We start from the raw sequence: 24,184 nt of genomic DNA on the forward strand, positions 1-24,184 counted from the left end.
TAGGAATTGCTCATCTGCTCTGAGGGTACTCAAGTCAGATTCATCTGTAAAAATGTGCGTGCCCTCTGGCAAGTTTTTTTGAATCCATTTGGCATTTTAGAATAGGGTTGTTAAAGAACAATTCTTAGCGACATATATCAGAAGAAGGTGTAGCAGACTATAGCTGTGATATATAGTGTATGGATATTAGCACATTGTATATATTATTCAGTTGATGTTGCATGTTTCTCTTTTACATTTTATATTCATGGAAATTTTTAGTTATTGCACCGTCTTGTTTTAAACTGCTGATTTTAGAGTATGACTTCAAATTTCATTATTTATATTCTTATTCTTATATGGATCGTTTTGTATTGTACTTTTATGGTATGTTTTTACCGAAATAAAGTGATGATGATGAGGTAAGTACACGACTTGCGACTTCAGTCTTTGGAGGTTAAGATGTCCATAGGTGGAAGTTTAGGTTGACCCCAAAAGTGCAACACAGGGCCGGCTGGGTGCAGAGGTCAAAGTTGGCGTCTGGTTTGCAATAGAATCCTATGAGGACTGGGTGTTCTTGGAAAAGATCTGCTTGCAGGTAAGTACCCATGTCTTCAGAGAGCATATTTAAGGGGGCCACAGGAAGGCACCAATCACACACCCTGGGCAGCAGAGGGCGGCAGGGTGCACACACAAGTCTGGGCGCCCAATGCTTTTCAATGGGGGGTGACCCTTGGGCCACAAAATATGCTGCAGGCTGGTAGCAGGGGGTCGGTTCCAGAAAATCACAGGCTGGACGAGAAGAAGGCCGTCTGCTGACCGTCAGCTGGATTCCCCAAGGTCTGGGGTCTGTGTTTGCAGGGGTACCTTTAAGCATAAGGAATCTTCGTCGGATCTAGTCGTAACCAAGGAGGTCCTCAGGTTTTAGGCTGCTATTCTAGGTATGCCCTCACCTGTAGCATAGTGCACCCTGCCTTAGGGCTGTAATGCCTGCTAGAGGGGTGACTTACCTCTCCCACAGGCAGTGGTTGATGAGCATGGCACCCTGAGAGGGATGCCATGTTGACTTTCTCCCCACCAGCGCACACAGTCGGCAATGGCAGTGTGCATGTTCTTAGTGAGGGGGTCCCTTAGGAGGGCACATTACATGCTACAGCCCTTAGGGACCCCTCCCTGGTCACAGAGCCCTTGGTACCACTGGTACCTCCTACAAGGGACTTAGCTATCGCCAGGGGAGTAGCAGTTGTGGGAACAATGGAACAGTTTAGGAAAAGAACACTGGTGCGGGGGGGTCTGGTTAGCAGTATCCCAGCACACTGTCAGTCAAGTCAGCATAAATATGAGGCAAAACATAGGGGGGGAGGGGGGTTGTAACCATTCCAAAAGCTGCACTTTTCTACAGTGACTACTTCACATAAATTGGCCCAGCAGGAGATTCCTCACTTCATTCTCCATCCAGAGTTGATGGTGGTGTTGGTTGTGTTACTGCTTTGTTTCAGAGCTCATTTTAGAAGAGGTGGAGATCAAAGGACTCTGTCTGTAGCAGAAACTAGACTCCTGCCTGGTGCTTGACCTTCCTACAGTCCATCAAAGAGACTTGTACAGGTCATCACACACAGTTCCTCCACCATGTGATATTACATCAAGCCTGATAGGGTAGGGTCCTGGGTCTGGTGCCGAATATCTCTTTGCCTTTAGGGTTGATTGAGACATTCGGGTCTTTGTTATAAACCCCCTGATGGGATCTTTCATGGCCAGGGTAGACCATCTCCGTTAATGGTGGTTGGTGGATCACAAATGTCAGTTACATTTAGAAGTGGAACAGGGCATCTACCAACAATCGGGAGAACCTTGGCATGATCTTTTTGTCTCAGTCAAGAACACATTGTGTCAATGCGTTTGCATGCTGAAGTTCATAATAAGGCTCTCTGGAAGACTTATTCGAGCTAAAGTGGCCTGAATTCTGATGAAGATCAGTAACACCTGGGCTGAAGTCTTTCTTGTGGCTCTGTAATGGTTGAGGACTTTGTGGTACCCGAAACGTTTGGGCGTGAGCAACTGTCCTTGGGCCGGGGACCTTCTGTCGCAGGAGCAGGGTAAGGTTCGGCATCTGGGCCTTCGCATTGGGACTGATTTGTTGCCTTGCGTGGTGTCTGCAACAGGAGCCCATTACAAGCCAAACTGTTGGATCTCTTATTGTTTGTTCTGTCCTTAGCCCAGCAAGGACTTCCACTGGGCACCGTTAAAGGCTACTTGCCAGCCCTTATGGCTTTTATTTGCATTTGCTGGACCAGCTGTCATTGTTTGACCACCTTAACTCCTGAGGCTTTTTCACCTCATTGTAGAACCATATTTTGCTTACTTGAAGTAGTTTATGCTTAGGCTTCTTTAACATTTTTCCACATAAAGTATTCACACCAAATCTACACCCTTTTTTACCAAATACCATGCAGATTCTAAAGGTACATAAGGTTTGTGCCTTCCACTGGAGGGATCTGAAAAAATAGGCATGTATAGCTTAATGGTGGAGGTTTTAGGAAAAAAATGTCATCAACAAAGGGTTTGCGTGGCTAAAATCACAATCTTACACAGCTTTCAGAAACATGCAACGTTGTATGGAAAAATAAGTTTTTAACTGTATTTTTGGCATTTGAGGTTTCTCATTTTTCAAAATGTTTGTACTTTCCACCTACTTGCAGTTTGTGGTTGAAACAGGCTTGAAACCCATGGGTGATGCTGGAAAGCTAATTATTTGTGAAGAGTAAAGACAGTTGTGAAATTAGTAAGTCGTCTTTTGTGTAGCTCCCTCAAGGTTTTGCCAAAGTCAATAACTGTTGAAATAAAAGAAATATAAAAAATGATTAGGAAAAGACAGCCATTTGTGACTGTCTTTTCATCTGTAATTCTTCTAACAATATCAGATTTACGAAAGTAATACACTGGTGTAACTGCTAGACTCTTCTGGTAGTTGGTATGTATGGTTTGTAGGCTGGGTTGTCCAAGACCCCTTGATACCCAAAACTAACAACTGAGCTGCACCTTACAATGTTTTTTCATTCTGTACCTAGCATAGAGCTATTCATACGGTAAAAACAATATGGAGTGAAAAATGGGTATGAAGGAAACCTGTCTTACACCATATGCGGTGTTGAGGAACAGTGATTATTTGTACATCTCTGAATTTATGGGTACCCGTACTAGCACCCTTGTGTGGGTGGGACAACAGACTGACACACAAAAAGCTGGAAGGCGCTATGTGGAGAGAGCAGCGATAGGGGGAGCTGCAGCATTTAGAGCCATAGTCTGCAACTACCTATGGAGACCTATCAACCACAGACATTTTTGAAAACTAGACACCCAGGAGATTCAAATTCAAGGATGGTGCCTTTTGAAAGGACCCACAAGGTTTTCTTACCCAAAATGGTTTGCAAACAGCAAACTTTGCTGAAAATCACACATTTTCCTCACATTTCTGTGTTGGAAACTTAAGGGTTCAATAGGAATCTGCAAATTCCTACCACCCACTATTACCACACTTGCTCCAGTAAAAACGCTACCTCACTTATGTGAATGCTTCTTTTTGTATCGTCGTCCCCATGTTTTTGGACTGATGGTAACCAGACTTCAGTGCCCTGACCTTAAAATGTGTATGTTGAATGCCAAATTGGTATTGGCTAACTTGCCTAGAAGTCCACAGTATATGGTACTCATGTTCTGTAAGTTAGTCACACCAGAGACTGTAGCACTGGTTGTGCTACCCTTGGAATAACAAAGGTAAAAAAACATAGCTCACTGTTTGCCACTGCAGACTGGAAGAGAAGTGTGTCACTGCTAGCCCGATGTTGCCATTTAAACGAATGGCAAATCCCACATTTCCCTTTTTAATATGTGTAAGTCACTACTATGGCAAGACTAACGAGCCTTAAGGCAGGGTGCAACATATTTTGAAAGCAGAACATGTATTTTACATATTCTGGCAGTAAAAACAACAAGACTTGGTCATCCCATTGGCGAGTACAGGGTTACTTGCTGGCACCTCAGCTGTGCTAACTCCTGAAGCCTGACTTGATGCCCAAGTTGAAATTAATGTAGCTTGCTATGTATGCAACTTTTAGAAAGTTACCACTTTGTTGCCTTTAGTCGCCTGTGTCCTTAATGGATGCACATGGGGTTTGTCCCCAAGGCAGCTTTCTGCCCTCCTGAGTAGACTTGCTAACAACTCCCATGAAAGAAGACAGTAACAGCCTGTTTGGGAGAAAGGTGTTACCTCTCTCTGGATGGAAGCCACAAGGATGTTAGCCCAAAAGGAAAGGTCAAGCTACATTGGAAGAGCAATTGGGGAACTCTTGGGAGAAGGACTACCCTGTTTAGCTAGACAGACTGACACCCGGGCAGAAGACTGGAAACAAGTTGCCAAACCATTTTTTCAGGAGAATATAGCCCCCTTGGTAGCCAGACCTCTGGATTGGGCTAGGGAGTTCTATACACCAAGCGAGTGATCCTGCCATGTTGGAAGTGGATAAAATGGTGCATCCTGGAATACCTAGATGCCACACTTTGCAGGAAGTGGTCATCAGCACTATGCAGGAAGTGATCATCAGAAGGGTGGGGTACTGGTAGCCTTTTCACTACCAACCACATTCTATCCTTAGGGTATTTTATGAACATGAATAGGGCACCCTAAGGAGTGCCTTGCTGCACCAAGAGCTTGACAAAGAGGGGCAGCACCGACTTGGAATGCACTTGCTGAACAAGGTGGCTAGGAAAGGAGAAGGGACTGTGCCTGTTGTGTCCTGATACTGGAAAAGTTGCCTGATACTGGAAAAGTTGTCTCCAAAGCGCAGGCAAAGCAAGAGACTCCAAGGGTACGTTGGCTGACTTCCTGTTTGCAGCACAGGGGCAAAACAGCTGAAGAAACCTGCTGGTGCAAGTTGGTAGCTCAGATCTTCACATCGCTGTCAAATACCACCTTGCAGCACCAGAGATCAGGACCTGACACTCAAAGGTGCACCTGGGTTTGCTGAAATTGGGAGTCATCGGAGTGCAGCTTGGTCATTCAGAAGACAAGTTATCACCAAGGAAAGTATTTGACTGTTGTTGTGATACCTGACAACTGGTAGCTCAGTGGTGACAGGACCTAGAAACATCGACCTCTGTCATCAGAAATGCCTAGCTTCTTGTGGACGAAGAGACGCTGTGAAAGACCCTCGTCAAGTGCATTGCATCCAAGCATTTTTAGCATCCTGTATCCCTTGCATCAGGACCATTTTAATAGGAACTTTTAGCAAAGGGCTAAAAGTGCATTGAACCAACTGAAGACTGCTTCTTCTGACAAGAGCATTGTTTCTGAGGACCTTGATGGTCCCCTTGTCTTGCTACCTGTTGATGTTTTTCCCCTAACATGATTAGACATAATCGCATTTTCACTTACTTAAGCTTTCTTTGAAGACGTTTTTAACTTTCAAATGTGTTGAATGTGCCAGTGCTTGTTCACTGTTAAGTGAAAAGGTGCATATTTACTATACGATGTAAAACCCATACCTCAGGAACTCTCCAGTGGCTCTTTTTCGTTTTTGCTGCCTAGAAAAACATGAAAATACAGTCTATTTTTATAAATTGGTGTCTGGTTTCTTGAATGACTCATGTATTCCTTCAGCAAATGTTTTGGTGCTGTTTAAATGCTTTATGCATGTTTCTTTTCGTAAACCTCCGAGCCGCAGCTACCCAAGGCTGTGCTAGAGTGCTGAGCAAATGAACTACCACTACTTACATGGTGAGGTCTCACAGCCACACCTGATAATACACTCTATTCCCTCACACTGGCGTTTAAGTAATCTTGAAGTGGAACGCTATTGGTTATCCAATTAAATAACCTCCTCTTAAAGCAACTCTTCATTAAGTTGTAATCTTCTGAAACATGGAGCCCATCATGCAACAGTCCACCCGCATATTTCCCTCCTCCTGTTTCCCTTGTAGCTGGGTCTCTGACACCCAGTTACCCAAGCATGCATACAGCATTTACAGCTGATTAGAATGGAGAAACTGGAGTCGGACTACATCATTAGTTTGCTAAATGTCAAGCATGTTGCAGTATGACCGTGCATTTGTTTCTTTAAGCTTGGTCTATGAATTAAGGTGTTTTGTTTCATGCGAAAGACTTGTTTAAAGTGTTTTTCTTTCTTAACAAAGAGAATTCTACGACCAGGACTTCGGAGAAAAGGCATTATCTGTTAAATCCAGCGCTGGCACGTCTGAATCAGCTGGTGCGGACACAGAATGTACGTATGCTTTCTCGTCTCTTTTTTATTGCTTACTTTGAGAAACTATCTGTAATTGTCAGTGGTACAACTGAATATCTGACTCCATCTATTTAGAAGGTACAATTGTCTAAGAATTTATGGTTTTGCCTTTTTTCACAGCAAATGACACTCATACTTGCTCACTACTAAAAATATCAAAATGTAATGAACGTAATCTCTGTATAAGTGTCTTGTTTTGAATACTTCTTTATACTGGTGCCCTGTGTTGTTACTAGTGTGCAGACACTCTTTGGGGCATTATTTGGGACCTCAGTGACGCTATTTGGAGATTTTACTTTGTGGGGCTTGTTCATCCTTGTTTGGGATCCCTCTTAACTAAGCATAAAAGCCCCTATATGCACTGGACTGTAGGACATGCATGTGATGTAACTACTTTGGCAACCATTTGCTGTTTTGACAGACTTTCCACCCTGTTGGCATACATTATTATTATTTATATATCTAACATTTTTTCATATAAGTTTTGGACTCTGAGTGAATATGCATTGAATGGCAGTTTGTTTTGTTCTAGACTTCCAGCTATGTAACGGCCAGGTAAATGAAACAATTTTTGATAGGCTACAAAAGCCTTTAAATTTCAGTTTTTTATGTCCTAGTGGCTAAGAATATTAACCAGTGTATCCAGTAGCTTCCTCTGCGACTTTCGCTAGCATTTCAAAATATCCAATACTGAGCTGAAATGATAGTGCTTCCTGTACAAAAATAGATTTATGACACTAGCTGCGTGGTTCGAAAATGGAGCGTGTCAGCTGACAAAAGGAAAGAGAAACACAAAATAATTTTTAGTTCAATAGTGAGCATTGAATATTGATAGAATTTTGCAAATTGTTAAAACTTGGTCTGCAGTACCTTGGTGTCTGAGACCTTAGGTGATCAATGGGGTGTTGTCCTGATGTGCATGGTGGCTGTTTGTTTTTGTGAGCACACTTCAAACGTAGACGTTCAATACAAGTTGTGGGTCCCCTAAAGTTAGTATAGAATGAGTGTTCAACACCTATAGGTTTGAACTCCCTGTGCTAGAATTGAATACGAACAACATTGAAATGTCCTGTGATATTGGTGAGGAAGGATAGATGTGTGAAGACGTTCGGTAAGTTATTTGGTTTAAAGCTGTCCATTGAGTTGCTTTGATCAAAGACATTTTTTAGAAGAATTACTCTAATCATTTGATTTTGTTTGACTAAAATGAAATCCCTTGTCAACTTCAGTGTGCTTTATTTGCCTTTAACCCCATGATTGTAAAATATCTCCTTAAGTGTGCATGCATGAATAGGTTCCTCCAGGTACTTTCAGAACTCTTCCCATCTTTCTGACTTTGCACTTAATGGGCCTTCCTTCAGGTGCATAGCTCTTTCCTATTAATTATACAAATTGGCCTGAAGAAACCCAATGCACGCACAAAAGGAGTAAATTTACTACTGTGCTGTCTTTAATTTCGTATACCTTAGCTGTGTCACAGAAGACAATGAACAGGCAAGTCGATGTATATGCAGCTCTCAGATTTATACTTTTCATGTGAAACAGAGAAACAAAGATTACACTAGCTGACTTAAAAGCACTGTCATTGCTCTATTTGAAGACCACCACCCCTACACTTCCAGTATTTGACTTCTTTGAAGCCTTTTTGTCTTCAATAATACATCAGTTAAGAGATTAACTGCAAATCCAAGACAATGCCTTAAACAGAACCCAATCAGTCCTCTAATATTCTAGGCAGTAAAATTGACATGGTTGGTACAATCGCTTTAAGCAATATCTTATGTTGTCCCTGACCATTTATAATTGAAACTAGTCATTTCAGGATAATTTTCTGATAAAATGGAAAACGTTGGGGTAACCTCTGACTGAGACGTAACCAGACTTTGCTTCCCTCCTTCCGCCGAAAGTAGTCCAGTTCACCTATTGTCATCCATCGATGCTGTTCACTCCAATCACACAACACTAGATTTATGATTTCTTTTTTTATTATTCCATTGTCATTACATGCGCTTCAGTTAGTAACTACTCAGCAGATATATAGTACAAAATTAGATGACTGGACTGTACTGAACATGAAAATAAAAAGCAGACAGAATCCAACCCAAAAGTTCCTATTGGATTTCAGTATGTTTCAAGAGGAAATCTATTCTGAAGTCCTTTGCAGGCAAGGTCCCCCATCAACATCCTGCTAATATACAACTTTAAATACATGCCCTAGACCTTGGCGGATAGGTTCTTAAAGTGCCTGACCTCAAGTCGGCAGAAATACTTGCACTTAGGAAAACATCTGAGAAATTACATGTACAAAGAAGTTGTAAGGACATAAGCGATGCTTCTTTTTGTATGGTCGCCCCCAAGGTTTTGAGCTGATGCTGCTGGTTTTTCAACTAAGTGTTCATAGGCCTACCAACCAGAATGGGGTGCCAGTGCACTGACCCAAAACATATGTTACATTGGTAATACCTAATAGCATAGGCTAACTTACCTGCAAGACCCTAGTATACGGTTCCCAGGGCATGTATGTTAAAGAGTTATTCCAGGGTTTGCAGCACTGGTTGTACCACCTTGGGGGTGCCACAGGTAAACAGTCACAGACTGGAAGAGCAGTTTCAAACTGCTAGCCTGACTTTGCCATTTAAAACCAATGGCAAAGCCAAACCTCCTTCTGCAATGTGTGCAAGTCACCCCTATGGCAGGCCTACCAAGCCCTAAGGTATTTCCTGACAGTAAAAACGTGAAACTGTCATTTCTGATGGATACAACTACCTGTGGATTCCTCACCGTATGAATTTGTCCCAATCCACCAGCATTCGACCGAAATGTTCTTCCTATCTCCCCATGTTGACGAGGACGTCACAATTGCACGGCTCCGAACGCGAATCCGTCTGACGTCATCGTGGCAATAAGAAGTCCTCGCCAGCATGCTGACATGAGTTCCCTTTTTTGTGTGCCTTCGACGCCAACGGTTTATTCCTACCTCTTGGCAGTTACTGTTTCGAGGAATTGTTGTAGAGCGTTACAATGTCTCCACCAAAAACATTGTGATTTAAGTCTTGTAATTAATGCGGGGGTCGCATGTCAGTGACTGATCCTTACTAATGCTTTTGGTGCCTGAGCTGAGACCACGATGTGGAGGAGTGTGTCTCCTGCCAGCGAATGAACCCGAAAGCCTTGAAAGAAAGAGAGGCTAAGCATTCCTTGGAAAAAACTAAGAATGAGCAGAGAGGTCACTGAAGATCAAAGGCAAGGGAGACCTCATCGCATAGATCCTCAAAGTCACATAATAAGTGACGCTGCCACGAATCTCGACGTTGTTCTTCCAGAGATCTGTCTCGGTACCCTCCGAGACAGTACCACACGACGTGGGAGATCAGCCATACAGTGTCTCCTCAGCCTCAGAGTCCACAGGCTTCTCCGGCACTGACTTTGATTGAAATCTCCGAGACGCCGGAGAGCTCTATGGCTCATATTTTTCCTGGGTCTACTCATGATCAGGAGGCAGGTGTGCAAGTATCGGAGTCGGTTCAGACACCTCAGGAGGAGCAAAGGTTTCCTACCTTCCTGGCTCCGGGAGCGGATCCTTGAGCGTTCTTCAGTGCTATGGTTAGCATATTTAATAGAGCTGTGGCCCCTTCTGGTGCACCTGCTGGTCCCACGGGTCAGTTGGCATTCACGCTGGGGCCTCCGCCGCCGCCGCCGCCGTACAAGCAGGCTTCGTTTGTACCCTTTTTTCCTGGTGAAGGGGCTTGCTCGGCGCTGATGACTTCACCTCCTCTACCCCGGATGATGGTGCCGTCGGAGTCGATACCGGTGCCAGATGGAACCCGATCAACCTACAGTGTCTCACCTCCCTCTCCTATGCCAGAGCGTCCTTCTACTTTAAAACTGTTGTCTTCAACGTCGGCTAATTCTCTTTCGATGCCGCATTTGGAGACCAGGCTGAGGTCAAGAAGGAGGACCTTGAGACTCTTGGAGGAGCAAGAGTATCAACAACAGCTGTTGGAAGAAGGGGAAATTCCTGAGCCTTTAAGTGAATATCAGGGCCTAGACTCTGCTAGTGGTCTGGTACATCCCCTGAGTGGGATTTCTTATCCCCTGGAGGAGATCCTACAGTGGAGGCAGCTTCTTACCACAGTGTGATAAGAAAGGCTGCTGAGATTTTGGACAACTATTACTGACATCGGAGACAAAAACAAACATTTGAACTGAGGTGTTGCATCTATCGGCTACGTCCTCTGAGCCTCTCCTCCCTGTCAATGATGCCCTTACTGATCCCATTTTATAATTTTGAAGGAAGCCTGTCACGACTCCAGCGGTTTTCAGGACTGTGGCTAGGAGATACAGAGTTGCTCCAGGAGATCTGCAGATTCTATCACAACATCCAGCGCCTGAGAGCTTGGTGGTGCAAGCCTTTTTTCTGCACGATCTGCTCCTGGTTCGTTCCCTGCGACTCGATCTGATATGGAGTCTAAGCGTATGGAGCAGACAGCTAAGAAGTGCTTCTTCTCGGGCAGTATGGCCTTGAAGTCTATCAATGCTACGTGTGTGCTGGGGAGGTACATCCATGTTCTGATGGACTTGGCAGGAGCGGTTGTGCCAAGATTGCCTCCGGATGTGCTGGGGTTATTTTGATGAACTCCTGCTGGACAGTCAAGCGGCAGCAAAGCAGATGGACCTTCCTATTGATGGCGAGAAGTTGTTTGGGACCAAAGCCGACTCCGCTTTGGAACGATTTAAAGAAAGCAGGCATACTGCAAAATCTTTGGGACTCCAAGCTTCATTGTCTGCACCTCTTAGGTCTTTGCGAAGATTCTGGTGTTTTGGCTGTGGGTCCTCTTTTTTTGGAAGGCCGCAATATAACGTTCGGCAGCCTGCCAACCCTCTACAGAACTTATAGGGGACGTGGGAGGGTTAGAGTGCGAGGAGCAACTCAGCAGCCTTCCGCTTCATCCTCTTCCTCTGGGGGAGCCCATCAAGGAAAGCAGCCCTAGTTTTATCTCCATATTCCAGCATGTTTTACCCATAGGGGTAAGGCTGTTTTATTTTCTCCACGAGTGGGAGATACACATCGGACTCTTGAGTGCAGAATATAGTGGGAATAGGTTATGCTCTTCCTTTTCGGGAGTTTCCCCACTCCCATCCCTCCCCATAATTTGTTTTGCACACATCTACTGTTGCTTCAGCAGGAGGTGCAAGACCTTTTGTTAAAAGGTGCAGTGGAGTTGGTTCCAGATCAGGAGAAAGGTCAGGGATGTTATTCAAGGTATTTCCTGATTCCCAAGAAGGATGGTCGATTGAGGCCTATACTAGGTCTGCGGATTTTGAATTGGTTCCTCAAACAGGAGAAATTCAAAATGCTCACCCTAGCTCAGGTGCTTCTTGCGTTGAACAAGGAAGACTGAATGGTGGCTATCGACTTGTAGGATGCTTATTTTCATATCCTTATTCTGAAGTCGCACAGGAAGTATCTCCGGTTTGTGGTAGGGTCACAACACTACCAGTTTGCGGTCCTTCCTTTTGGTCTTACTTCTGCACCTCGAGTCTTCACGAAGGTGATGGCAGTGGTTGCAGCAGATCTCATAAGGAAGGGAATATCTGTATTTCCTTACCTGGATGATTGGCTGATTAAAGCCGGGTCCCCAGCGCTCGTGCTGCATCACTTGCAAGTGACAACCCAGTTGTTGTTCAACCTGGGCTTTACTGTAAATGTGCCCCAATCCCACCTGAAGCCCTCTCAGCGACTCCAGTTCATAGGGGCAGTACTGGACACAACATTGAATCGGGCCATTCAGGCATTGATTCCAATGTTTCAGAATGGAGCGGCTGTTCCAGTCCTCAAGGTCCTACGTCTGATCTATCTGTTCGCTTCCTGCATTGAGTTATTCATTGATGTACGTTGACACATGAGGGCTCTTCAGTGGTGCTTCCGCAAGGAGTGGTTGCAACACAAAGGGGAACCTCCCCCCCCCCCCCCCAATACCTTTCGATTCCTCGAGTTCTGAGGAAGATTCGCCAAGATCGGGCTCAAGTCATTTTAATATCCCCACATTGGCCAAGAAGGGTGTGGTACACAGACTTTCTCCAACTCTCACTGTGCCTGCCGCACTGTCTCCCTTACAAGGTAGCCCTCCTCTTGCAGGGGCAGGTGCTACAGCCCCACCTCCAGAGCCTGCCCCTACATGCCTGGAGATTGAACGGGGCAATCTGAGTTTTTTTCTCTCCCTCCAGAAGTGGTGGATGTTATCTTATCGGCCAGGCGACACTCCATCAAGACGATCTATGCTGGCAGATGGGCGTAATTTGCTGCTTGGTGTGCAGAGGGACAAATTGATCCCTTGAAGGTCCATTTGGCTGATATTTTGTCTTTTTTGCTCTTTCCCTGGCACTGGAGGGGGGTAGTGCTGTGGCGACAGTGAAGGGCTATTTGTCAACACTGTCGGCCTTTCTTTGTCTTCCTGATCAGCCTTCCTTATTTAAGTCCCATTTAGTTCTTAGGTTCCTTAAAGGGTTAACTAACAAGTTTCCTCCCACTCCGTTTCTAATTCCTCAGTAGGATTTGAATTTAGTTCTTACTTTTTTAATGGGTTCACTGTTTGAGCCACTACATTCCTGCCCGTTGAGACTTTTAGTTTTAAAAATAGTTTTCCTCACAGCTATCACGTCGACTAGTCTGTGAGTGTGCTTCAGGCTCTTAGTGCGAAATCTCCTTTTACAACCGTTCATGCTGACAAGGTGTTATAGAGAACCAGGACAGCGTTCCTTCCTAAAGTAGTCACTCTCTTTCATCTGGGACAATCTATAACACTCTTGTCCTTTTATCCTCTTCCCCATCCTTCAAAGGAGGAGGAAAGACTGCACCGCTTGGATCCAAGAAGGGCTCTGAGTTTCTACATTGAGAGGACAAGAGACTTTAAAATTGATGATCAACTCTTTGTTGGATATGTCAGCAAGATGAAGGGTGCAGCCGTCCACAAGAGAACCCTTTCAAGGTGGGTCATTATTTGCATAAAGATTTGTTATTCGCTAGCAAAGAAGGTTCCTCCTGAAGGTGTTGGGGCCCATTCCACCAGGGCGAAGTCTGCCACTTCGACTTTAGCTAGAGGTGTACCAGTTGTTATTTGTAAGGCAGCAACTTGGGCTTCCCTCCACACTTTTGCAAAGCATTATTGCTGAGACTTGTAAGTTAGGAGGGATGGCCATTTTGCACATTCTGTTTTGCAGGACTTCTTGGTTTGACCAGTCGCCCCGCACGCCTCCCCCCCCTCCGAGTGCAGGACTGCTTTGGGATTCTATTCATAAGGTGAGGAATCCACAGGTAGTTGTATCCATCAGAAGAACAAGTTACTTACCTTTGGTAACACTTTTTCTGGTGGATACAGTAGCTACATGTGTATTCCTCAGTCCCACCCGCCTCCCCATTGCCTGTCTGGTCATACCAAGACTTATTTCATTATAAATGTATATATACATTTTTGGTGTTTGTATATAAACAGATAATGTGGTTTATATTTGTATTTGTATTGGCATATATTGTTCTTGTGAGGCCAGTATTCACCTGTTAGCCTCAAAGGCATGTAAAAAATGGTGAAACTGACGTCAGCATGCCGGCGAGGATTTCTTATTACCACAGTGACGTCAGACGGAGTTGCGTGCGGAGCCGTGCACTTGTGACGTCCTCGTCGACGTGGGGAGCTAGGAAGAAAATTTCCATTGAATGATGGCGCTTTGAGAGAGTTCATAAAGTGAGGAATCCACAGGGAGCTACTGTATCCACCAGACAAAGCGTTACCAAAGGTAAGCAACTTGTTTTTTTTTTGGGGCAGAGAATCTTGGTTACCCCCACTGGCAAGTACAGGGTTCCATGCCCACTCAGTTGTGCTAACTCCTGAAAGATACTGCCAGAGTTGATACTTCAAGGTATCAAACCACTCGTTACATTAAACCCGACTTGATTCTCAAGTCAAAGTTAAAGTAACAATATGCAACTTTTACAAAGTTGACACTTTGTTGTCTTCAATCTCCTGTGCCCTTACATTTACACAAGATGTTTGAGCCCAAGATCACATTCAGCCCACCTAGAGAGATGTGGTGACCATTCCCAGGAAAGGAGGCAATAAGGGCCTGCACTGGAGAGAGGTGTTATCTCCCTCCTGCAGGAAGCCACACGGGTGCCCAAAGGGTGAGCGTCAAATGTGAAGCCACCTTTGAAGAGTAAATGGGTAACATTTTGGAGAGGGGCAGCCCCATTGTTTAGGCAGACTAGGTGGCACCCAGGAAGGAGATGGGAAACCTGTTGTCACACCGTTTTTCTGCTGTGTGTAGCCCCCTTGGTAGCCACAACTCCAGGTTGGGCTACCGAGCTGTGGGATGAGTTCCACCATGCTGGGAGCGTGCAGAATGGTACATCTTGGGATAGCCAGATGACACTTCCCAGGAAGTGGTCATCAGGAGGACGGGAACCTGGTAGCCTATTGGCTACAAGCCACATCCTACACTGAGGGCTTTTTTTCTGAACATACATAGGGCACCCCTTGCACCCAGAACTCCCATCTGGTTCTGTGGACCTTGTCACACACATCCCCTCCTCCCTACAGGTATTGGTCGCCTAAAATGACTCTTAGTAACTGCAATACAACAAGTCCAACTTCTTGCTGTAAAGATTCTAAATGCCAAATTCTTTGAATTTGCTAATGTTTGTTTGTGGTTGAGTAAAATACATTGATTTACTATACCTTGTAAATTCGATATGTCAGTAACTGTCCACTGTATCTTTTTCATAGTGTTGTCTAAAAATAGTCTATTTTTATAAATTATTGCCACATTCCTTGAGTGTCTTGTTGATTTCTCAATTATTTTTGTCCTGTTTAAACGCTTTACACATGTTCCTTGTGTAAGCCTTGCTGCTCAGACCCACAGCTATCCAAGTTTGAGCTGAAGGTTTGACAGATGAAACCTTCTTATCCTGTTTGGGTTGGTAAGTATAGTACACGGTGAGGTCGCACAACCACACTATATAATATACCTGATTTCCTCACAGAAGTAATTTAAGTACCAGAGTACTGAAAAACAAGTTGCATGAAGTGGTCACAAATTGCACGCCTACTTTGTGCAGTAAATCGCTATTTTTGCAAGGCACTACCCACATACTTAAAGGTTGCAGTGTGACATCTGCATTCACAGGAGGTCGCAAAACGCCCTGCCTAATGAATATTTGGCAGAACCTTTTTTTAACTGCCTGTGATTGACTACAGTCTGTGATGGTGGCTGCAAGGAACAACAGATTACCATCCCTGCATTTGCCCTCTCAAAACAGGACTTTTTTAAAGCAGTCTGTGTTCCTTACATGTGGTGCTTTTTATTCCCTGTTTGAGAATGACCTCCTTACTGAGACTGCTGAAAGAATTCACAAAGGGAAGGTGTCCCATTATTCAATCTAATATAATGGCAGCTATTATCTTGTATGCCACAGGGATTGTGTCAGTAGAGCTGTCTGCCATGAAAGCAGTCACTGGGCCCCACAGCTCTCAGAATATTTTAGGACTAGTTTTGCTTCAAATCATGTTGTGTTCAGTTTCTCTAGTGTTATCTTCTACTTGAGGATAATGACAAAAAGGTATTCAGCTTGCTTCAAACTGATCGTTCTCATATGGGCTGTTTCTAGATTTAATTCTTCACAACACCTGCTAAACAAGGGATTTGCTCATCTGAGATCATGTTTATACCCCGTGCCTTAAACCATGGCTGGTAGGTGAGTGATGAATAGTAATGCCTGATGGCTGAAGGATTCGACATCTCCTGCTCTTCTGGCAATCCATCACGAAAGATAGGTGGGTTTTGCAGATAGTCCAGAGGGGCTATTCCCTCCCCTTCAAAACTACCCCTTCCTCCATGCCGCCATCATACGATCAGATGACAGAGGATCACTTGTCCCTGCTCCATGAGGAAGTTCTGGCTCGCTTGGCCAAGGGAGCCATAGAGAGGGTTCCCCTGCCAGAAGTCTGATCCCAAAAAATTACAAGGGCCTCCACCCTATCCTAGAACTTGGGTCCCCTCAGTCAGTTCCTCAAGAAGCAGAAATTCAAGATGCTCACTCTGGCTCAGGTTCTATCTGCCCTGAGTAGTAGCATTGGACTTGCAGGACGCCTATTTCTATAACCCTGTTCTGCCTGTCCACAGGCGTTACTTGCGACTCATGGTAGGCTACGAGCACTGTCAGTTCACGGTGCTCCCATTTGGCCTTACCAGCACCCCTCAGGTTTTCACCAAGGTGATGCTGGTGGTTGCAGCTTATCTGCTTCCGTCTTCCCCCCCCCCCTTTCATCTCAACAACTGGATGTTGAAGGTGGGCTCGCCCCAGGCTGTTGTGCCTCCTTGAGTTTCCCGGAGCCACCCCTGCCCCACTCAAGGAATTTTACAAGGCCATTCACCTCATCTTTGGGCAGTCTGACCCTGCTGGAGAGCCTTTGGGACCCACAGCGACCCCTTCTAGTTCCATGCCACTGGCTCTGGCTTCGAGGGACACCCAGGGATCCCCTTCCGAACCGGCATCAGTCGTACCACAGCAATCTTCCCTGACAACCGTTCTGGTGGCCACACTCCTGATGCTGCCCGGGCCCGCGGGCACTATTGATCATATAATCATTGCCGACTCTGACACTGGGTCTCGGTCAAATCCTGACCCTTTTTCTTATGGGTACAAGTTCAGTGAGAGTATGGTGGGGTCTCTGGACACTTTAGAATACCAACTAGAACACCCTATTGTAGGAGGCTGTCTCAGTTTATGGTGCATACCTATGGTGTGGCACCCCATACTGAGTCCAGGCAACGCTTAGTAATAGTGTTTAGGTGTCTAGGGGTAGCTGTGGTGAGCAGCTAAAACTTATCCAGGATGAGTGTAAAGCACTTTCAATGCCACAGTAGTAAGTAACCAATCACAAGAAGGAATCACCCCAGGTGTTGCAAAAATAAAGGTTTCTTTAGTACAACACTAAAGTTACTCTAACATTGGTATATCTCCACATGGAGATCTGAACACACAGAAATATACACTTAATAATAATCAGGAAAGCATAAAAATGCATGGACCCTATGGGGGACTCAAACCATATACTAAGCAGTATAGGAATGGAGATGTCCAACCCAAGGTAAGTGTGTTAGGATCCCAGGGGCCGGGGGAATAGGAAATTACGAGAGTTAAGTAATAAAAATCCCACAGGCACCTTGGTGCACAGTTATTGATACACAGGACCATTGTGGTTATATTTGCATGGATTCGGGAACCTTCCCAGTGGACCCTGAGGAAACCAGTTGGCACAAAGAAGTTTGGAGAGTGCCCCCACCTGTGGATACCCAGAAGACCAGAATACCTACACCAGGAGCCCAGGTGCACAGGGGTGAAGTGACTTTGGAACCCCTTGTTTAATTCAGTAGAAGCCTTGTTTGTCCAGCTGCTGTCGCAACCCATGGACCCGGCTGGTGGAACCAAAAGGTGGATTCCAGATGTGAAGAACCTGAAAAAGAAGGGGACAGTGTCCAGCCACCCGCAGATGTCTAGGCAGTGCAGGTATGCAAAGCGCTCCCTCTTGGAGGTGACGTTCCTGTAGGACGGTGAAAGAAGCCATCCAGCTGTGGAACCCAGGGGGATACAGGAGACCCTTGGAGTTTCTCATGAGCTATCCCACATCGGTCACCGGATTGCAGGAGGGTCAATGGCCAGCAGTACTACCAACAAGCCTTGGCAAATGTAAACCGGTTGCAAGGAAGTTTGACTTTGGAGGACCAGCAGGGTCCTAATAATTCGACCCTTTGTGGCGAGTCAGGGCAGGCCTTCAGCAGCTAGGAAGCTAGCTGGAGAAGCCCCCCATGAGAGACCCACTGACAGCAGGCACAGTGAGTCACTGGCAGGCTTCAGCAGCACAACAAAACAAGAGTGCCATGTCACACGAGCTGCAGAATGCTGGCTTTGGTGTTGCAGAGTGCTAGAGGCTGGGGCTTCTAGGAGCTCGAAGATCTTCTTGGAGGAAGAGTCAACAAGCCTTGGCAGATCAGCAGTTACAGTGCACAGGGGTTCTGTTCCTGTGGCTGCAGTAAGGGTCCACCGTCTCCCAAGTTGGTCAGAAGACAAATTGGATCCAGAAAGGACCCCAGAGCCACCACCTATGTCTGTGGAACAGCAGGATCCACCAGCCGGTCATTGTCTTGAGGTGCCTGCGAATGCAGGGGAGTGACTCCTTCACTCCAAGGGAGAGTCTTTCTTGCCTCTTGGAGTCCCTGTGACCCTGGAGGATTCACAGCCAAGGATGTTGCAGAAATATTGAAGGTGGTGAAACAATGTTGCAGTGGGAGCCCTCCCAACTGGATAGTCTTGTTTCAGTTCCAAAAGCCGACCAGCAGCGGTTCCAGAAGCCAGGAGCAGAAGATGTCTTGCAGAGAGTTCTTTGAAGAGTCTTGCTGGACGAATCTGAGGACTCACCTGTAGGAAAGAGCCCCTTTTGGCATGGTTACCACACCGCTTTTTGCCCGGTATTGATGCTAACTTGACTGAGTGCGTGCTGGGATACCTCTAACCAGGACCCAGCACCAGTGTTCTTTGCCTAAACTGTACCATTGTTTCCACATTTGGCACACAGCTAAGTCCCTTGTAAAAAGTACCAGTGGTACCAAGGGCTCTGTGACCAAGGAGGGGTCCCTAAGGGTTGCAGCATGTATTGTGCCTAAGGGACCCCTCACCAAACACATGCACATTGCCATTGCAGATTGTGTGTTTCGATGGGGAGAAAAAAAAATAGTCGACATAGCACCCTTTCCAGGGCGCCATGCCCACAAACTACTGCCTGTGGCATAGATAAATCACCCCTCTAGCAGGCCTTACATCCCTAAGGAAGGGTGCACTACACCACATGTGAGAACATAGCTGCTTGAGCAATATGCCCCTGCACTAAGTCCATTCGTAGACCCTGTATGTGCAGTGTAGCCATATTGAGTGCATGTACAGGGAGTTCGTCATCACAAACTCTACAGGTTCATGATGGCTTCACTGAAGATTGGGAAGTTTGTTATCAAACTTCTCAGCACAATAAACCCACACTGATGCCAGTGTTGGATTTACTGGAAAATGCACAGAGAGGACATCTTAGAGATGGCCCCTGTATTTCACCCACCCCTTTAGTAGATGGGCTTACCAGTCTGTGCCAGTCTGCCACTAACAGACAAGTTTCTAACTCCATGGGGTTGAGGGCCTTTGTGCTCTCTGGCGTCAGAAACAAAGCCTGCCCTGTATGGAGGTGCTTCACACCTCCTCCCTGAAGGAACTGTAACTCTTGGCGGTGAGTCTCAAAGGATCAGGCACCTTTTACAGTGCCCCAAGGCACTCCAGCTGGTTGAGATGCCCACCCCCTGGGCCAAGCTCCACTTTTGGCAACAGGTCCGGTGGAAAAATTAGGTAAAACAAGGAGGAGTGACCACTACAGCTAGGACCACCCTTAAAGTGTCCAAAGCTGAAGCAACCCCTCCTTGCTGAATCCTCCATCTTGTTTTGGAGGAGAGGGGCCAATAGGAAGATAAATGTGCCCACCTTTCCCAAGGGAGTGGGCACAGGAAGGGTGTAGCCACCCTCAGGGACAGTAACCATTAACTACTGCCCTCTGATCCCTGTAAGGCCCACTAAAAATAGTATTAGGGGCACCCCTGAACCTTACTCACCAGATTCCTGGCAACCTCAAGAAAGACTGACTGCAAAGCTGACCCCCAGCAGTGCAGACTCCAGATGACACTTGACTGCTCGACCACACTACTACAAAAGAGAGCATTAGTATCATCTACCTTAGCCTCTGTTAAGTTTCTGGGGAACCCCTGGACTCTGTGCACACTATCCCTCATTTTGGTATAGTATATACAGAACCAGCTTCCTACACCATCCTCGGGGGGAGAACATATGTAACCCTAAAAGGGGCTTAGTCACTCTCAAGTGACCCATCTATCAGAGGGGGTCAGGTGCAACATCTACCTGGCCTAACTAGTCAGATACTCCCAGGGGCTTCTGTGCATTTTATTTTCAAGATGGCAGAATCAAGTGCCCACCTGGCAGAGGTCTGTGCACCTCCGTGGTCTCTCCCCTGTCCTTTGTGTGGTGTTGCGCCACAGTGGGAACTGGGGGTTCCTGAAATGTTGCAAACTGGATTATGCAAGGAGGGCACCAAATGTGCCCTTCAAAGCAGTCTGGTGGCATTGAGAGGCCACACCACCCCAGCACAGAGACAAATATTTCAAAGGTCAGACCTCTCCCTTGCAGGAAATCTTTTGTTCTGCCTTCCCTGCTTGAATTAGACTCAGCAGCAGGAGGGCAGAACAGTGTCTGGGATCAGCAGCAGCGTGGACTTGGATACCACACCCCCTAAAGGCCGCTCAGGCAGAACTGGGGGATCCTCAAAGGAACCCCCCAGAGTACATGGGATCACGCAGCTAGCACTGGAATCAGTTTAGTTGCAGGATTACATGTGTGATACCAAACATGCCTAGGTTCGAAGAAGCCATTATGTATTTGGACCACTTGTGTTGACCAGTGTCCCCTACATGCCTTAAGGTGGATTCCCTGCGCTTACAAAACCAAGGGAATGGAGTCTAGGGTTTTTAGGGGGGACATGCACCCTGCCCTTGGGCTGAAGGACCTACCAGAGGGGTGACTCAGTGTGTAAGTGCAGTGAGCGGAATATAAGGCAAGCCTTATATCTGAAGTGAAAGGCGCCTGCACCATTTCACGCAGCATGCAATGGCAGGCCGGCAGTTTGCATGGGCCCCCATGGGTGGCACAATACATGCTGCAACCCCTGGGGGTCCCCTGGTGTACCAATGCCCTGGGTCCTAAGTACCATATATTAGGGACTTACATGCATGGGTGCACCAGTATGCCAATTGTGGGAATGAAACGTTTACCAGCAACCAAATGTAGAGGAGAGAGAGAACAGACACTGGGTTCCTGATCAGCAGGATCCCAGTGCACTACAGTCTAAATACTCTGACACCAGGCAAAAAGTGGGGTAACTATATCAGAAAGATGCTACTTTGCTACATAACCCCCTCCTCCTCCAACCACCCCCCTCCAGGAAAAGAAATCTAAGCGGATAAGATTAGCCTTACCCATTAAAGGCTTCATTTTCTAGATTGAAATATCTGGAAAGTCCATCAGTATTGGCATGGTTACTCCCAGGTCTATGTTCCATGGAAAAGTCCATCCCCTGTAGGGAAATGTACCACCTCAACAGTTTTGGGTTTTCATCTTCCATCTGCTCAAATCATAAGAGGGGCTTGTGATCTATTTGAACAATGAAGTGAGTGCCAAACAGGTATGTCTTCACCTTCTTCGAGGACCAGACCACAGCAAAGGCCTCCCTCCCAATAGCTGACCAACGCTTTTCTCTTGGGATCAACTTTCTGCTGATAAAATCTTGGCTCTCTTCATTAAGTTGTGAGAGTACTGCTCCTTTTCCTATTTCTGAAGCATCAATCTGGATAATGAATTGTTTTGAATAGTCTGGGCTTTTAAGAATTGGACCTGACCAGATGGCCTTTTTCATGGCATCAAAGGCCTCTTGACAGCTAACTGTTCATTGTACCTTTTTAGGCATCTTTCTGGATATGAGATCATTCAGGCAGGATCACAGTGGAGCAATATCCTTTTACAAATCTCCTGTAATATCCAGTCAGGCCTACTCTGGGTAGTGACCCGAGTCTGGGTAGTGGGAGCAACTCAATCCATTTGCACTGTAGGGGCTGAATGTGGCCTCCACCTACCAGATGGCCCAAGTAAACCACTTTGCTCTGCACAATCTGGCATTTTGTAGCCTTGATAGTGAGGCCTGCTTTCTTCAAGGCTTCAAGTATACTCCTGAGGTGGACCAAGTGATCCTGCCAGGTGAAGATAAATACACCAATATCATCTTGATATGCTGCACTAAAGTCTTTCAGGCCTGCCAGAACTTGATTCACTAACCTCTGGAATGTGTCAGGTGCATTTGTTAAACCAAAGGGCATCACTTTGAAGTGAAAATGCCTACCAGGTGTGGAAAATGCTGTTTTAGGCTTAGCAGCCTCCGTTAATTTGATCGGCCAAAAGCCTGCAGTTAAATCAAAAGTGCTGAGGTACTTGGCTGCAGCCAGAGTAGCAATCACCCCATCTGATTTGGGGAAGGGATGGGCATTAGTCTTAGTGTCTGCATTGAGGCCTCTGTAGTCTGCACAAAACCTCATCTCTTTCCACCCTCGCAATGAGGCTTTGACACAAGTGCTACTGGACTAGCCCAAGGCCTGTCCGAGGGCTCAATAACCCCTAACCACAGCATCTTTTGTACCTCTGCCCTGATGCAATGTCTGACATGGTCAGTTTGCCTGCCGACCGCGGGGGAACTGCGGATGTGGGCACTCTGACAGCGGTGGTTTGTGGACTGGGCTTCAGGGGTAGCAGAAAGTAGCAAACTGCCCCCATGCACCGAGGCAGACTGCCACCAATGATTAGTGCGAATGTGGCCTGCTGAAGCTGGTTCAGGGCCCGCTGAGGAGGAGGCCACGGCTGCACATGCCACACCGGTGAGTCCCCGAAGAAGACCTATGGGGACGATGTAACTGTGGGGGAGGAAACCACCTACGATGGGCCCTAGCTGCAACATGGCGACTTAAGTCAGCAGATATTAACCTGATGAACCCATGACAGTCCTATACTATTTGGACAAGCGAAGTCCCCAGACAGGGACACAGGATACTGCAGTGAGTCCCTAAGACACGAGCAAAGACCAGGGGCTCATTTCTGGTAGGGAAGGTGCACCTTGCAGAAGGACCAGCAATACCAGGAACCCCATGTGAAGTAGTCCCCAGTAGAGGGGAGAGAAGAGGCGTAGAAGGGAGCCAAGAGACAGCGTTCCTGCTTGCCCTGTGGACTCCCATCGCAACGCCCAACACTACCAAGGGACTAAGGGCAAGAGTGAAATTGTTGCCTTAGCAGGCCCTCATCCATAAAATAGCCAGTGTGCTGACAGTTCGCCTCAACGCAGCTGGAGATCACGTGCGATCAATCCCAGAGCCCCAAGAAGAGCCAGAATCCTGGCGTAACCAGACCGCAACAGTAACAATCCCTGCAGAGGTTTCAGGCAGAATGCAGGCATGCAGCACAGAGGACGGTCTCACATCTGATCGTTGTGAGCACCTGGGAGCGGGAGACTACCCTGCATGCAGAACCAAATGGGGAAAGCAACTAAGAAGAGAGGCAAAGAACTGGGAGGCCCCCCATGGCTGCAACCAACCAAAGAAATGTCTGATCCACTACCACCCACCACAACTGAGCTGACGACCACTGCACCAACACTACAAGACATACTTCAGGCCATAGCAGCCTCACGGACAGCACTGGAGGTCAAAATAGACTGAGTATAGACTTGGGCCTCCTTCGAAACAACAACCACCGGCGCTTGGCGGAGAAAGTAACCCTGGCGGAAACGGAACTGTCAACAGCAACTCCTGCCTTGGCCCTAACAGATGGGCGTTTGACGGCCGTCGAAGCATGGGCAAAAATACTAGAGCGGAGGATGCTAAGAACACAGAGCAAGGTACAACAGTATCAGAGTGATTGGACTCATAGAAAAAGCCGAAGGCCCTGACATGGTGGGCTATCTGGAGGAATGGCTCAAAACCATAGTGGCCCCGGAGGGACACTCACCCTTTTTTGTGCTGAAGAGAGCCCATAGAGTACCTGCTAAGACACCTCCACCGGGAATACCCCTAAGGCCAGTGAAAGCACGGCTACTGCATTTTAGAGACTGGGATACCATACTACGCCAAGCACGACTTTGGGAAGATCTGAAGGTTGAAAACAGCAACGTATCAGTATTCTCTGATTTCTCTCGAGAAGTTCAACGTCA

The 24,184-nt window shown here is 46.5% G+C and overlaps 1 protein-coding gene across 2 annotated transcripts in view; it reads left to right on the forward strand.

Annotated features, from left to right (window-relative positions):
- AHCTF1 (AT-hook containing transcription factor 1) overlaps window positions 1-24,184 on the forward strand; it is a 1,009,458-nt gene that overhangs the window by 821,348 nt on the left and 163,926 nt on the right. For both annotated transcript variants that reach the window (XM_069235080.1, XM_069235081.1), the window contains one exon: window positions 6,169-6,257. In XM_069235080.1, the coding sequence (XP_069091181.1) occupies window positions 6,169-6,257 (89 nt within the window). The remainder of the gene's footprint in view (window positions 1-6,168; window positions 6,258-24,184) is intronic.

The sequence above is a fragment of the Pleurodeles waltl genome, chromosome 5 (genome assembly GCF_031143425.1).
Source record: "Pleurodeles waltl isolate 20211129_DDA chromosome 5, aPleWal1.hap1.20221129, whole genome shotgun sequence".
Lineage (NCBI taxonomy): Eukaryota > Metazoa > Chordata > Amphibia > Caudata > Salamandridae > Pleurodeles > Pleurodeles waltl.